At 46.6% G+C, this 15000-nt stretch overlaps 2 protein-coding genes across 4 annotated transcripts in view; both read left to right on the top strand.

Annotated features, from left to right (window-relative positions):
- Positions 1–3647, top strand: part of efcab2 (EF-hand calcium binding domain 2) — a 9153-nt gene extending 5506 nt beyond the window's left edge. For both annotated transcript variants that reach the window (XM_037541779.1, XM_037541780.1), the window contains exons 5-7: positions 92–134; positions 1153–1219; positions 1554–3647. In XM_037541779.1, the coding sequence (XP_037397676.1) occupies positions 92–134; positions 1153–1219; positions 1554–1672 (229 nt within the window). In that variant the 3' untranslated portion in view covers positions 1673–3647. The remainder of the gene's footprint in view (positions 1–91; positions 135–1152; positions 1220–1553) is intronic.
- A 1316-nt stretch (positions 3648–4963) lies between these two features.
- The window catches only part of kif26ba (kinesin family member 26Ba), a 147893-nt gene continuing 137856 nt past the window's right edge, over positions 4964–15000 (top strand). Inside the window, exons 1-2 of one of the 2 annotated variants that reach the window (XM_037541778.1) lie at positions 4964–5350; positions 7085–7477. In XM_037541778.1, the coding sequence (XP_037397675.1) occupies positions 5294–5350; positions 7085–7477 (450 nt within the window). In that variant the 5' untranslated portion in view covers positions 4964–5293. The remainder of the gene's footprint in view (positions 5351–7084; positions 7478–15000) is intronic. The other variant, XM_037541777.1, reaches the window with a different exon arrangement.

Genomic DNA, 15000 nt, shown 5'->3' with positions numbered 1-15000 from the left:
CTAAACTGCTGATTCCTGGCACAAGGTTTTATCATGAGTCTGTTATTTAGTCTGTCAGTGTGAGAACTTTTACTCTCTGGTCTTCCTGCAGGTTTCGGCCGGTTCCTGAGGACCTGCTGCTCCAGGCCTTCGAGGTGAGACTCTCTCACTCCAGCACACAGAGTTTACAGTCACACTGCAAACACAGCCACACTACACAGTCACACTGCAAACACAGCCACACTACACAGTCACACTGCAAACACAGCCACACTACACAGTCACACTGCAAACACTACCACACTACACAGTCACACTGCAAACACAGCCACACTACACAGTCACACTGCAAACACAGCCACACTACACAGTCACACTACAAGCACAGCCACACTACACAGTCACACTGCAAACACTACCACACTACACAGTCACACTGCAAACACAGTCACACTACAAGCACAGCCACACTACACAGTCACACTGCAAACACAGCCACACTACACAGTCACACTGCAAACACAGCCACACTACACAGTCACACTACAAGCACAGCCACACTACACAGTCACACTGCAAACACAGCCACACTACACAGTCACACTGCAAACACAGCCACACTACAGTCACACTGCAAACACAGCCACACTACACAGTCACACTGCAAACACAATCACACTGCACAGTCACACTGCAAACACAGCCACACTGCACAGTCACACTGCAAACACAGCCACACTACACAGTCACACTGCAAACACAATCACACTGCACAGTCACACTGCAAACACAATCACACTGCACAGTCACACTGCAAACACAGCCACACTGCACAGTCACACTGCAAACACAATCACACTGCACAGTCACACTGCATAGTCATACTGTGAGCACAGACACACTGCAGTCACACTGAGCACAATAACGTAGAATATTGTTTCTGTCAGGACAAAAATTGCAGTTCAGAAACGTCGTTACAGAGGAGAGAAAAAACGTCATTAACTGTTAATGTAAGTTTATGTAAAAGCACACAGCAGAGATGGAGACTACCAGCGTGTAGATTATATCGATTATTTTGGATCAGGTAGATGATGTTAGAACATGCAGAATGAATCAGTTTTAGATGAGTTATCTTCTGTTTTCTTACTGAAACTGTGCTTTAACTCTTCTCAGGTTTTAGATCAGCAGAAAAGGGGTCACCTGGATCCAGAGGAGTTAACCAGATATTTAACACAGGAAGGTAAATTCACTGTGCACTGCATTGGGGGGTGGGGGGTCATGATGGGGTTATGATCAGCAGTAATATTTTAGAGGCGGGGCAAAAGGGCATTACATTTAGATGGAAGGTTACAGGAAAAGTGGTTGAAGTGATATTGAAGTGATATTAAATGAGAGACTGCTCCAGATTCAGGTTCAGGCTGTGGCAGCATCAGTAACATCTGCATATGTGAGCAGTGGAGCTGATTCAGCAGAACCAGATACACCATCAGACCCAGTTTACAGTTGTTGCTGTAGTTATGGCTCTTTGCCTGTGGAGGGCAGTGAAGGTACCGGTGTTTATTTTCTCTCCGCAGGAGAACCTTTTACGCAGGAGGAGATGGAGGAGATGCTGTCCGCCGCTGTGGATCCTGATAAAAACCTCATTTTCTACAAGGACTTTGTGAGCGTGATGACCGTAGATGACCCCTGGTGAAGAGAGTGGGGTCATCAAACTACAGAAGATGGACATCAAAGACATCAGAGGAGCCGAATTATAAACAATGACTTTAATAAACTGATCACTCTAATCACTCTGTCACTCTGTCACTCTGATCACTGAACACTCTAATCGCTCTGTCACTCTGATCACTAATCGCTCTGTCACTGATCACTCTAATCGCTCTGTCACTCTGATCACTGATCACTCTAATCACTCTGTCACTCTAATCACTGTCACTCTGATCACTCTAATCACTGTCACTCTGATCACTCGAATCGCTCTGTCACTCTGATCACTCGAATCGCTCTGTCACTCTGATCACTAATCACTCTGATCACTCGAATCGCTCTGTCACTCTGATCACTCGAATCGCTCTGTCACTCTGATCACTAATCACTCTGATCACTCGAATCGCTCTGTCACTCTGATCACTCTAATCACTGTCACTCTGATCACTCGAATCGCTCTGTCACTCTGATCACTCTAATCGCTCTGTCACTCTAATTGCTCTGTCACTCTGATCACTCTAATCGCTCTGTCACTCTGATCACTCTAATCGCTCTGTCACTCTGATCACTCTAATCGCTCTGTCACTCTGATCACTGATCACTCTAATTGCTCTGTCACTCTGATCACTGATCACTCTAATCGCTCTGTCACTCTGATCACTCTAATCACTGTCACTCTGATCACTGATCACTCGAATCGCTCTGTCACTCTGATCACTAATCGCTCTGTCACTCTGATCACTCTAATCGCTCTGTCACTCTGATCACTGATCACTCTAATCGCTCTGTCACTGATCATTCTAATCGCTCTGATCACTCTAATCGCTCTGTCACTCTGATCACTAATCGCCCTGTCACTCTGATCACTCTAATCACTCTGTCACTCTGATCACTGAACACTCTAATCGCTCTGTCACTCTGTCACTCTGATCACTGAACACTCTAATCGCTCTGTCACTCTGATCACTAATCGCTCTGTCACTGATCACTCTAATCGCTCTGTCACTCTGATCACTGATCACTCTAATCACTCTGTCACTCTGATCACTGAACACTCTAATCGCTCTGTCACTCTGATCACTAATCGCTCTGTCACTGATCACTCTAATCGCTCTGTCACTCTGATCACTGATCACTCTAATCGCTCTGTCACTCTGATCACTGATCACTCTAATCGCTCTGTCACTCTGATCACTAATCGCTCTGTCACTGATCATTCTAATCGCTCTGATCACTCTAATCGCTCTGTCACTCTGATCACTCTGATCACTCTAATCGCTCTGTCACTCTGATCACTGATCACTCTAATCGCTCTGTCACTCTGATCACTAATCGCTCTGTCACTGATCATTCTAATCGCTCTGATCACTCTAATCGCTCTGTCACTCTGATCACTGATCACTCTAATCGCTCTGTCACTCTGATCACTCTAATCGCTCTGTCACTCTGATCACCGATCACTCTGATTACTCATCACTCTGGTCACTGATCACTAATCACTGATCACTGTCAGGCTATCACTGATCACTCTGATCACTGTGGTCACTCTGATCACTGATAACTCTGATCAATCTAATCACTCTTTCATTCTGAGCACTCTGTCACTCCTCACTGTGAACCATCGCTGATGACCTCACTGCACTCACACAGCTCAGAGTGACTCTGTAATAATGTGAATATGCAGCCGTGACGTTTAGAGAATCATTAAAAGGACTTTGTGTTCTTTAAGCTGAGAAATGAAAGTTAATCCTGTTTAAACACCAGCAAATGTGAAAATGGCTGAAAAGCATGTTTTACTTCGCATTGTTTATATTTACAGCATATATTTTTGCTGACTTAGCAAATCATTTTATTTACAATAATATCTTTCATGTAACTTCAGGTTCAGTCCTGTGTAAAGGTTTTGGCACCTCCAGTTAAACTCCCTGCACACTTTAATAACACACAGTGGTTTTCATTTATTTGCTGAATGTTTCATATTAAAACAATCCAGCAGGAACGTAGGTGCAAAATTCACCACATGCATATTTGATTTTAACCCAATATATCATACATCAGTAAACAGAAAATGGGCTTTAATAAAATGTCATATAAAGGGGAAACTCCAATTTTTCTAAAAACATCTGAATAATTCAGTGTTTCAGGTGTAATCTGTCACTCTGATCACTGATCACTCTAATCGCTCTGTCACTCTGATCACTGATCACTCTAATCGCTCTGTCACTCTGATCACTGATCACTCTAATCGCTGTCACTCTGATCAATCTGAGTACTCTGATCAGGTTCTGAGGGTTTGGTGTTAAACGGTTCAGACGTCTTTACAGTGGTGGTGATGGCAACCAGGCGTCGCCATGACTACAACACAGATATAGACACTTTATTTACCATCCAGAACCACCAGAGAACCTACACTAGTCTTCTGAGCTTATCTGGAATGTTGATGATGGAAAACAGTGGAAAATCTGGAATAATGAGTTTCTTTGGGGACTATTTTGCCACACAGCGCCCTGCATGTCTCCCTCCACCATGAATGGAGTTGAAGTTCTCTAAACTCTCATAAAACAGCGTCTCAGTCATCAGGCAGTGAATCCAGAACCAGTTCATGTAGGAACTTTCTGTAGGAGCTTTTAGAGGGACGTCTGGTTCCCATCACCACCACTGTGAGGAGCTTTTAGAGGCGGACGTCTGGTTCCCATCACCACCACTGTGAGGAGCTTTTAGAGGGGGACGTCTGGTTCCCATCACCACCACTGTGAGTCGGTCAGTTTCTCACTAAACCGCTCTGAATGGCTCTGTTTACATCTGAACCAGTTAACTAAGCAGGAGATGAGCTGAGAGTTGAGCTGAGAGTTGAGCTGAGAGTTGAGCTGAGAGTTGAGCTGAGAGTTGAGCTGAGAGCTGAGAGTTGAGCTGAGCTGAGCTGAGAGTTGAGCTGAGCTGAGCTGAGAACTGAGCTGAGAGCTGAGAGTTGAGCTGAGCTAAGAGTTGAGCTGAGAGCTGAGAGTTGAGCTGAGCTGAGAGTTGAGCTGAGCTGAGCTGAGAGTTGAGCTGAGCTGAGAGCTGAGCTGAGAGCTGATCAGGTTAATTGAGCTCTAACGGGTTCATTACGGGCTGAATGTGCTGCAGTTCGCCACTGCTGTCGGCAGATGTCGCTGTGCGCGCGTGTTAGAGCCTCGGTTCAGTCCGCGGAGCTGAATGAACGCAGCCCCGTCGCGCTTCCGTCAGAACCCGTGTTTAATATATAAAAACATATTTTATTGCTGTTTTGACTCGTTTATCCGCGCTGAAGTTAGAGGCCACACCTCTCTGCGCCCTATTGGCTGAGGCTGGAGGGGCGGGGCGGGGCTGCGGGACAGATGTGAACCTCTGGCTGTAGAGGAGAGCTGCAGGTTCCAGGCAGAGCTCAGAGAGGCAGCGCAGGGTGGGCGCCGGATCTGGGGGCTCCTTTCGGGCTGTTCTGGATTGGATTTTGGGTTCTGGGATGTTCCCCCCGGCGGTCTGGAGCGCTGAAGGACGCGTCTGAGCTGGATGGTGCAGGTTCTGGTCTCCGCCTCGCTGCATGGCTGAGGTCTGAGCTAGTCCGTTCTGCCTGTTCTGCTGGAGAACCATGACTTCTCTCAGCGGGAGTAAGGAGCGGAGCGGAACCCGGAGCAGAAAGCACGGGGTGAGTTCAGCGCAGCACCCGCGAGGAGCCCGCTCGCGATAAAGGGCAGGTCCACCCGAAACTCAGTGGGCGAGGTGTCCGCAGATTCAGAGCGGCTCGGTGTGAAACGGGTCAGGTGGTCATACACACTTTAAAAGATGCTTCTTTGGTAAAGAAAACGGTTCTGTGTAGAACCATGAACACTCATAGTGCCTTTTGCATGATTAAAGGGTTCTTCAGACGGATGTAGAATGGGCTGCAGATGGTTCTATATAGAACCTTTTTGAAAGGGCGTTCTCTGTCGCACCAAATGGGTCACAGACTGGACATTAAAAAACAATACAAGAACGCCTTTTGGTGCTATAGAGAACCCCCTATACATTCCTGCTGAATAACCAATAGAATCCATTAAGTGTGTCTGTCGGTTCCTGATGGTTCTGTAATGTGTTGTGTCTTTTTAAGGTGTTGATATCACAGTGTAAAGAACCCTAATGGTTTAACAGGTGACTAACGGCTGATTCTAAATGCAGTTGATGGATGGTTTCTTAATAGGATCTAAAGGTGTCCTACAGGAATCTAGTGGTTTCTACTGGAAACCATTAAGCCAATCCCCATTAGAAAGCAAACCCATTAGATTTTCATCCTAATTGTCTCTAATAGTGCTTTTAGAGCAGGTCTTCTGAGTTTATATGGAATGTTGATGATGGAAAACAGTGGAAAATCTGGAATAATGAGTTTTCTTTGGGGACTATTTTGCCGCACAGCGCCCTGCATGTCTCCCTCCACCATGAATGGAGTTGAAGTTCTCTAAACTCTCATAAAACAGCGTCTCAGTCATCAGGCAGTGAATTCAGAACCAGTTCATGTAGGAACTTTCTGTAGGAGCTTTTAGAGGGACGTCTGGTTCCTATCACCACCACTGTGAGCAGCTCTGACTCGGTGAGGAGCTTTTAGAGGGTCTGGTTCTCAGATAAAAATAAAATAAATAAAACTGCCTGTTTTATTTTCTGCATGTGCTGAATATTAAGAAATGTCTCTATATTAGTGTCCAAAACATCTTCAGTCTCTAATATGATTATTTCTAGAAACATTTCGTGCATACATTACAAAGCACCTTTGAAGAGACTCTTATTAAACACACACACACACACACACGAGAGGCAGTGCAGACAGTGCAGTCCAGACTTTGCTGTGCGGGCAGTGCTGTGCTGAGCGGACAGTGCAGTGCGGGCAGTGCTGTGCGGGCAGTGCTGTGCGGACAGTGCAGTGCGGGCAGTGCTGTGCGGGCTGTGCGGACAGTGCTGTGCGGACAGTGCTGTGCGGGCAGTGCTGTGTGGGCAGTGCTGTACGGGCAGTGCAGTGCGGGCAGTGCTGTGCGGGCAGTGCAGTGCTGTGCGGACAGTGCTGTGCGGGCAGTGCTGTGCGGGCAGTGCTGTGCTGTGCGGGCAGTGCTGTGCGGACAGTGCTGTGCGGACAGTGCTGTGCGGGCAGTGCAGTGCGGGCAGTGCAGTGCGGGCAGTGCAGTGCGGGCAGTGCGGGCTGAGAGCTGTTGTTGTATTATGAGAGATGAAGGTGAGGATCCTGCAGGGTCTGTGGAGTTTAATGTCCACTGGAATGTATATTGACACCTTCTCTCAGTGGAGCTCTGTGTGTCCTGGAATTCCGACTGAATCTGATTACAGATGCAGGATAACTGATCTTGGCTGTTTGGCTCATTCCTGCTTTTAAAGCGAGTGTTTGTTGTGTCTGACGCAGATGACGGACTGCTCCCCCACCAAATCTGCCTCCTTCTCCCCGGAGGCCTGGTACCGGCGCGCATGCGAGGAGTCTCGTGTGGGCCGACCGGCCCCTGAGGGGGCGGGGTCGTTTCCGAGCTCGTCTGGAACACCCTCCCCCTGTTCCGGGACGTCCTCCCCAGGCTCCTTCTCCGGCTCCCCTGGACCCACCTCCCCAGGGATTGGCACTGGCTCTCCTGGCTCTCTGGGTGGTTCCCCGGGGTTCGGGACGGGCTCCCCGGCCTCTGGCAGTGGCAGCTCTCCTGGCTCAGACCGGGACAGGACCGTGTGGTGTGAAAACTGCACCGCCCGCCTGGTGGAGCTGAAGAGGCAGGCGTTAAAGCTCCTCATACCTGGACCTTACGCCAGCAAGGTAAGACACGCTGGAGTTTACTATACATACAGCCTCGGTTCTCAGCTTTAAGCGCCAAAGGGCCACAGTGTCTGCTGGGAGCTGTAGTGTGTAGTGTTGGGGGGCTGTAGTGTTGGGGGGCTGTAGTGTTGGGGGGGCTGTAGTGTGTAGTGTTGGGGTGCTGTAGTGTGTAGTGTTGGGGTGCTGTAGTGTGTAGTGTTGGGGTGCTGTAGTGTGTAGTGTTGGGGTGCTGTAGTATGTAGTGTTGGGGGGGCTGTAGTGTGTAGTGTTTGAAGGGTCTGTAGTGTAGGGGGGCTGTAGTGTGTAGTGTTTGAAGGGTGTGTAGTGTTGGGGGGCTGTAGTGTGTAGTGCTTGAAGGGTGTATAGTGTTGGGGGGCTGTAGTGTGTAGTGTTTGAAGGGTGTATAGTGTTTTGGGGCTGTAGTGTGTAGTGTTGGGGGGCTGTCGTGTGTAGTGTTTGAAGGGTGTGTAGTGTTGGGGGGCTGTAGTGTGTAGTGTTTGAAGGGTGTATAGTGTTTTGGGGCTGTCGTGTGTAGTGTTGGGGGGCTGTCGTGTATAGTGTTGGGGGGGCTGTAGTGTGTGTGTGTGTGTGTGTGTGTGTGTATATTGGGGTGTGTGTATATTGGGGTGTGTGTGTGTGTGTGTATATTGGGATGTGTGTGTGTGTGTATATTGGGATGTGTGTGTGTGTGTATATTGGGGGGTGTGTGTGTGTGTGTGTGTATATTGGGGTGTGTGTGTGTGTGTGTGTATATTGGGGTGTGTGTGTGTGTGTGTATATTGGGATGTGTGTGTGTGTGTGTGTGTGTGTGTGTGTATATTGGGGGGGGTGTGTGTGTGTATATTGGGGTGTGTGTGTGTGTGTGTGTGTGTGTGTGTGTGTGTGTGTGTGTGTGTTTTGTATGTTTACATTTCCATTTCCAGTGTTTAGCTGAGGCTCTGATCCACAGCGACGTTCAGGAAGAGTCTGTCTGTCTAGAGAAAGTCTCTCTGCTAGTTACCAGTCGTTTAGAGAGAGACGGTCCTGAGCTCAGATACTGATAGAACCACAGTCACTGATACAGAGAGAGAAGGAACCGAGTGGAACACAGAACAGTGCACTACAACACACTACAACACACTACACTATACTACACTACAATACACTACACTACAATACACTACAACACACTACAACACACTACAGTACACTACAACACACTACAGTACACTACAACAAACTACAACACACTACACTACAACACACTACACTACAATACAACACACTACAATACAACACACTAAACTACACTACAACAAACTACAACACACTACACTACACTACAGTACACTACAACACACTACACTACAATACAACACACTACAACATACTACAGTACACTACACTACAATAAAGTACGATACACAGTGCAATACAATCAAACATAATATATCAGTGCAGCACTACATATTGCAATCAATATATTGTAAGTTGTAAACCATACATGTTTACATATGTATGTATGTATATATATTATATATATATATATGTGTGTGTGTGTGTGTGTGTGTGTGTGTGTGTGTGTGTGTGTGTGTGTGTCTGTCTGTCCAGCTCAAACACACACAGTGTTTACGTCAGTGCTGCGTGTGATTGGACACAGAGGGTTTAAAGCTCAAGACTCCACAGAAACTCCCAGCCTTTAATATAAACGGAGCAGGAAGAGACCCTCCCACGTTCGGCTGGTGCAGTTCTGTGTGTGTGTGTGTGTGTGTGTGTGTGTGGGTTTGGTGTTGTGGCAGTTACCCGGTCCGTAGGCGGGGGGCGCTGTGGCTCTGCCCTCTCTGCTGCTGTTAGACTGCTCTCAGTGCAGGGTGGATGCTGTGGGATCAGTGCTGCAGTATAAGGGAGGCCTTTGTGGAGGCTGATGTTATTTGCTTAAAAATGTTGGCGCCCTCTGCTTTGCTCTAACCTTGATGATTCCCAGTGACTTTGTGTCGCACTGAGCCGTTTCTTTATTTCTCCTCGATGAGAGACGAGAAGTCCAGCAGTCCATGAAGGACAGCGTGCGTCCACCCACACGGTTATGAGGCGCTTTCCCACTTTTTCACCGCCCGCTGTTGTATTTACTCGCCGTGTGGAAGGAAGTGCGGTAATCTGTTCTGTCTCCAGGCTGAACGGCTCGCATGTGGTTTCCATTTCGGACCTAATTGCACCTTTTAGCGTGAGGAAAAAGCAGCAGGTCATTAACAGAATGCAAATAGTGACCTTTACTTACACGACTATCAACACGCTTTCCTACAGGCTGCACTGTGTCGCTTACTGTCTGCACTAATGCAGGTTCTGCTGTTTAAAGAGGAACCTGCACCTCTTTCTCTGTATGAGCTGCACGTTCCCTTCAGCACTTAAAGTGACAGTTTGGTGGAAAATTCCTCCAGTTCATCTCCTTTCACTGAGCACAGGCAATCAGCCAGGATGTGTTTGGAGTCTGAAGTTTTAGAGGGAATTTGTCTGGGCAGCAGCTCAACGTTAAGACACATTTATACATTAATACACAACCTTGTTCCTCTAAAAACGACTATATAACTTTCAGTCTATGGAAACGAAAAAGGTTTTTATTTTATGCAATTTTGACCCTTTGTTGGTCCAATTGTTATGAAATGTTTATACAGTGAAATTAGATGATCACAACGACATGCACACCGAAATGTATCCCTATCCATTTGACATCCTTGCCCAAATGTAATTCACAGTGCTTTGCATACAGAACAGCACATAAAAAAGAACTGAGATAAATTAGAGATAAATAATCAGAAAGAAATGCAAAGTCTAGACAGAAAGTGTTTAAAGTGTCTAAGCCGAGCTGGTTGGCCCTTTATGCTCACCCCCCCCCCCACGTCACATCAAAGCTGCTTATTATTTACATGTTTGACGCGAGGATGAAGCGTCACTGTCCCTGCTCATGAAAAGAAACTGCGAGATAGAAATAAACAATCAGGTGAACTCGTGTTCATGTCAGCAAACAACAGCAACATGAATATTAATGAAGTAAAATGAGTAAAAGTGACTGTTCGCTGGGCTGAGCGTCTCTCCGGTCTCTGAGAGTGAAATACAGATATTTATTATGTTTGATGAGCGTCAGCAGAAGAAACGAGAACCACGTTACGCATAAACAGGCGTTCAGCCCAGCCCAGCCCAGTCCAGTCCAGCCCAGTCCGGCCCAGTTCGGCCCAGTCGGCATCTGGGCATGATGCTCTCTCATCATTTAAAAGAGGACAGTAGTGATCTGGACTCTCAGTCAGGGTCAGTTTCAGCTCTGACTGATGCAGAATGGAAACCAGTGGACTGACATTGACGATTGATTGAATATTGATTTTAAGATGTTGATTAGCTGGATATACTGGACAATACAGACGCACGTCTCTCAGTAAATAATAGCCATCAAGTGTTCAGCCAAGCCCGGGTGTTAATAGAGTTTTATATTAGAAAATGTATAAAGGAAATCAGGGGGCAGTTTGAATGGACCTGAAGCAGCTGATAACATTAATAATAGTGTTATTAATTTGTCAGGTGCTTCAGGTTTGTAGGGGAGTAAATACTGGTTGCTTGATGAATATTGTTTATATCTGATTCTGGGAGCACTGGGGTGTCAGGTGTGACTGAGTGGGTCAGGTAGGAGGACCCCTGTGAGGACCAGCTGTGAGTCTAAGACACAAGAAAAAAGAAGTGTGTTCATTTTGGACTTTAAGGAATCTGGGCCGTATCTGAGATCCTCTGGCAGAAAGGAAACGTATATGTTTATAAAAATGAAGTATAATAAATCTAACATATTGGAATAAGAAGCTGAAGAAAAGGAAGATGCAGCAGCTGTGGGTGTGAATTCGTGCAGTACAGAATGCTAAGCGTGCAGTGTGCGGTGTGCAGTGTGCGGTTCGCGGTGGTGCGGCGGGCGGTTTCCCCCGGGGTTTGTCATTCCATTACACTCCAACCAGCTCGGTGTTCACATCCCTACACACACACACACTGCCGCCCTGCTGCCACGGTGGCACGTGTAGTGGGTGTGAGCTTCATACATATTTCATGCGTAATGTGGTCTTTATGCCTCACAGGTGGAGACGGCATTATCATATAAAGAGGTTGCTTTGTCAGTGTGGAGTGATGGGAATGGATCTGGTGGGGTGGTGGTGGTGATGGTGGTTGGGGGTGGGGGTGGGGGGAGTTGGGGGTGGGGGGAGCTGACGTTAGCAGATTGGAAAGCCCCTCTACAGCGCGAGCCGCCACCAATTCGTGCTGGAGCAGCGTCAGTAGGACGATCATGAAGAGTGAATTCAGCCTGAATAGAGTCATTAGATCTACGCCGTAAAGACGAATGGAGACTCAAGGCTCCTGTTGGGGTTCCAGAGCACAGCACACTGGCAGAACCCTTCAGGGAGCCTCCAGGAACCCTTTAAAGATAGTTTACAAGGTACCTCGAGGAACCGAGCATGGTCTGAAACCTCTTTAAACCATTTCTAAGCTGTTAGGCTCTTCCAGGACTCGTTGAAGCTCATTTTGGAGTTTAAAACGCGCCACAGCTGAATGTTTAACGATTTTTTATTAATGCACGTTACCGTTTTTTATAGTGATGACTGGGTTTGTTTGAGGCCTCGAGAGAAAGGAACAGAAAAAATATTGAAAGCAGTTTTATTCATTTGTACGTACACTTATGTTAACAGTGGATGTAAGATGGCAAAATTTGCTGTAAAAGCTAATTCAACACATAAAATCTAATTCTCCATGGCAGCGGTTGTTAGATCCTAATGTCAGCGCATACTGATCAATGCACAATCCTGGGTTCATGACTATATCATGACCTCTGGGGTTCAGGCCAGTGGTACGCATAAGGCCTTAGTTCCTCAGCAGAACCCGGATAAACGCTCACCATCCGGCTCTCCGGCTCAGCTGCACGCTTTGCTCTGTCTGAGCTCTGCCTGCTGGCATACGATGGTCAGAATGTGATAAATAATATATATAATTAATAGATTTAGTATAATGAATATAATTATATATAATTATGTAATTAGTATAATTAATATAATAAAAGGTTTTTGGTTCCAAATAACGATGACAATAAACATGAGTCTGAATAGCTCAGCAGACATGAACCACAGCTCTAGTTAGGTAAGACCACCAGAGACAGAAGCTGACTGTGGGAGAAGCAGATGAGCTTCACTGAGTCTGGATTTGAGCGCCTGCTGTTCTAACAGACAGCATAATGTCATAACACACATATTTTCAGGGACCCCCAGAATTTTGAGACATTCAGGTGGTCCAAGATGTTAATTAGCGGGTCTCCCAGGGGTTAAACTGAAGCGGTCTGTAATGCGGACGTCTCTGTCTGTCCGGCTGGTGCTGCTCTAACTGTGTCTGGATGGAGAAGAACAGTGTTATTATTCTACGCTGCCCTGTGCTGTGATGGTCAGTCAGACGTTGTTGTATCTCAGCGATAAAGGAAAAAGGCTGAAATTCAATCTGCTCACATCTGCACTGTAGATCCACTGAGAGTTCTGCTTGGTGTGCAGCGTGAAGCCAAATAAAGAACCTCAGCGGAACCCCCCGGTATGGGGGAATCTGTCTTAGGGATTATCTTCAGGCCCTGAACTGACCCACACATGCTGCTCTGATCAAAGCTGGACGGTCAGCAGGTCCGCAGGCTGGTTTACATCAACCGCTTCAGGCTCTGCAGATCATTTCCAGCCTGGAAGAGTCGCAGTAAACAGCGCGTGACGCTGGAGGGGTCGATCAGTTTAACCCTCACATGCAGATATTTTCTGTTCGCTGATTCATCGTTTTTTTGTTTTTTTTAAATAGGTGCCTAACAAGATATAAAAATATAAAATAAATAAAAAATAAATATAAAAATATAACAAACTATGTTTTATTTTGTTATTGATGGTGTCTGTAAAATGTTATGACAGGTTTACAGAGCACTGGGCAACAGGACAACATATATGCTGTTATCATGATAAATTATCTCACAATACAGCATGACTGGGTTGAGCTAATCTGCTGTAGCTGAATGGGTGGAGCTAAACTGCTGTAGCTGAATGGGTGGAGCTAAACTGCTGTAGCTGAATGGGAGGAGCTAAACTGCTGTAGCTGAATGGATGGAGATAAACTGCTGTAGCTGAATGGTGGAGCTAAACTGCTGTAGCTGAATGGTGGAGCTAAACTGCTGTAGCTGAATGGTGGAGCTAAACTGCTGTAGCTGAATGGGTGGAGCTAAACTGCTGTAGCTGAATGGGCAGGGCTAAACTGCTGTAGCTGAATGGGAGGAGCTAAACTGCTGTAGCTGAATGGTGGAGCTAAACTGCTGTAGCTGAATGGATGGAGCTAAACTGCTGTAGCTGAATGGGTGGAGCTAAACTGCTGCAGGCAGTCCGTGTTATTGATCTCTGACTTCTGCTTTTTCTGCTTCTGGCATTTTCTGTTCAGAACGCTGAGCCAATGGTGAAAATAACACAATCCCACATCAATAAACTCTCATTTGTTCTGCATTTAGAGTCCAGCAGGTTTAGTAAAGGTGAGTTACGGAGTGTAAAGTAGTGCAGGAGATGGCGCGACTCTCTCCGACAGACAGTCGCTCAGCGTTTAGTTTACAGCATTCAGCCGACGCTCTTATCCACTTACAGTTCAATCCTGTCACACAGGGAGGTGAAGGTGCTGTTGGGAGTCTTGCCCAAGGACTCTTATTGGTACAGTGTAGGGTGCTGGCCCAGGTGGGTTAGGGTTGGGCAGGGTAGGGCCAGTCTAGGCAGAGATGTTAGCCACTACACTAAACCAACCGTCAGTCTCTGATAGACAGAGTCACTCAGCACTTCAGCTCAGAGAGAAAATCCTCCAGCAGAAAGAGCCTGAAAACCGAGCGGAAGCAGACGGACTCTTTCACTCCGAAATGCCACGTTTTACAAGCGCGTTAAGTGCATTCCTGTGCAGAGTCCGCGGAGCGTAGAGGGTGAGGGCTGAACTCTGTACAGCGGGCGGGGGGGTCGGGTGGGTAGATAAGATCAGGAGACAATAAAAATAGCATTTAAACACAATAAAAAACACTTTTATACATGTTGACCAGCTCAACTACAGAGAGGAAAGAACGCTAGATCATGATAGAGATAATAAGAATGTTCTTCTCCTACTTTCGCTTTAATTAACTATAAAACATCTGTACTGAATTTATTTAGGACATCATGAAACGCACGTCTTTCTTCAGCTTCTACCTTAGTAGACGTTACTTTACTAAACAAACGTTTACACATCACCACCATCACCACCTTAACTACCATCACCACCTTTACTACCATCACCGTCACACCATCATCACCTTAACCACCATCACCACCTTAACTACCATCACCGTCACACCATCACCACCTTAACTACCATCACCGTCACACCATCACCACCATAACCACCATCACCACCTTAACTACCATCACCGTCACACCATCATCACCTTAACCACCATCACCGTCACACCATCACCACCTTAACTACCATCACCAGCTTAACTA

The sequence above is a fragment of the Pygocentrus nattereri genome, chromosome 10 (assembly GCF_015220715.1).
Source record: "Pygocentrus nattereri isolate fPygNat1 chromosome 10, fPygNat1.pri, whole genome shotgun sequence".
Classification (NCBI taxonomy): domain Eukaryota; kingdom Metazoa; phylum Chordata; class Actinopteri; order Characiformes; family Serrasalmidae; genus Pygocentrus; species Pygocentrus nattereri.
This window is presented reverse-complemented; position numbering and strand designations above follow the sequence as displayed.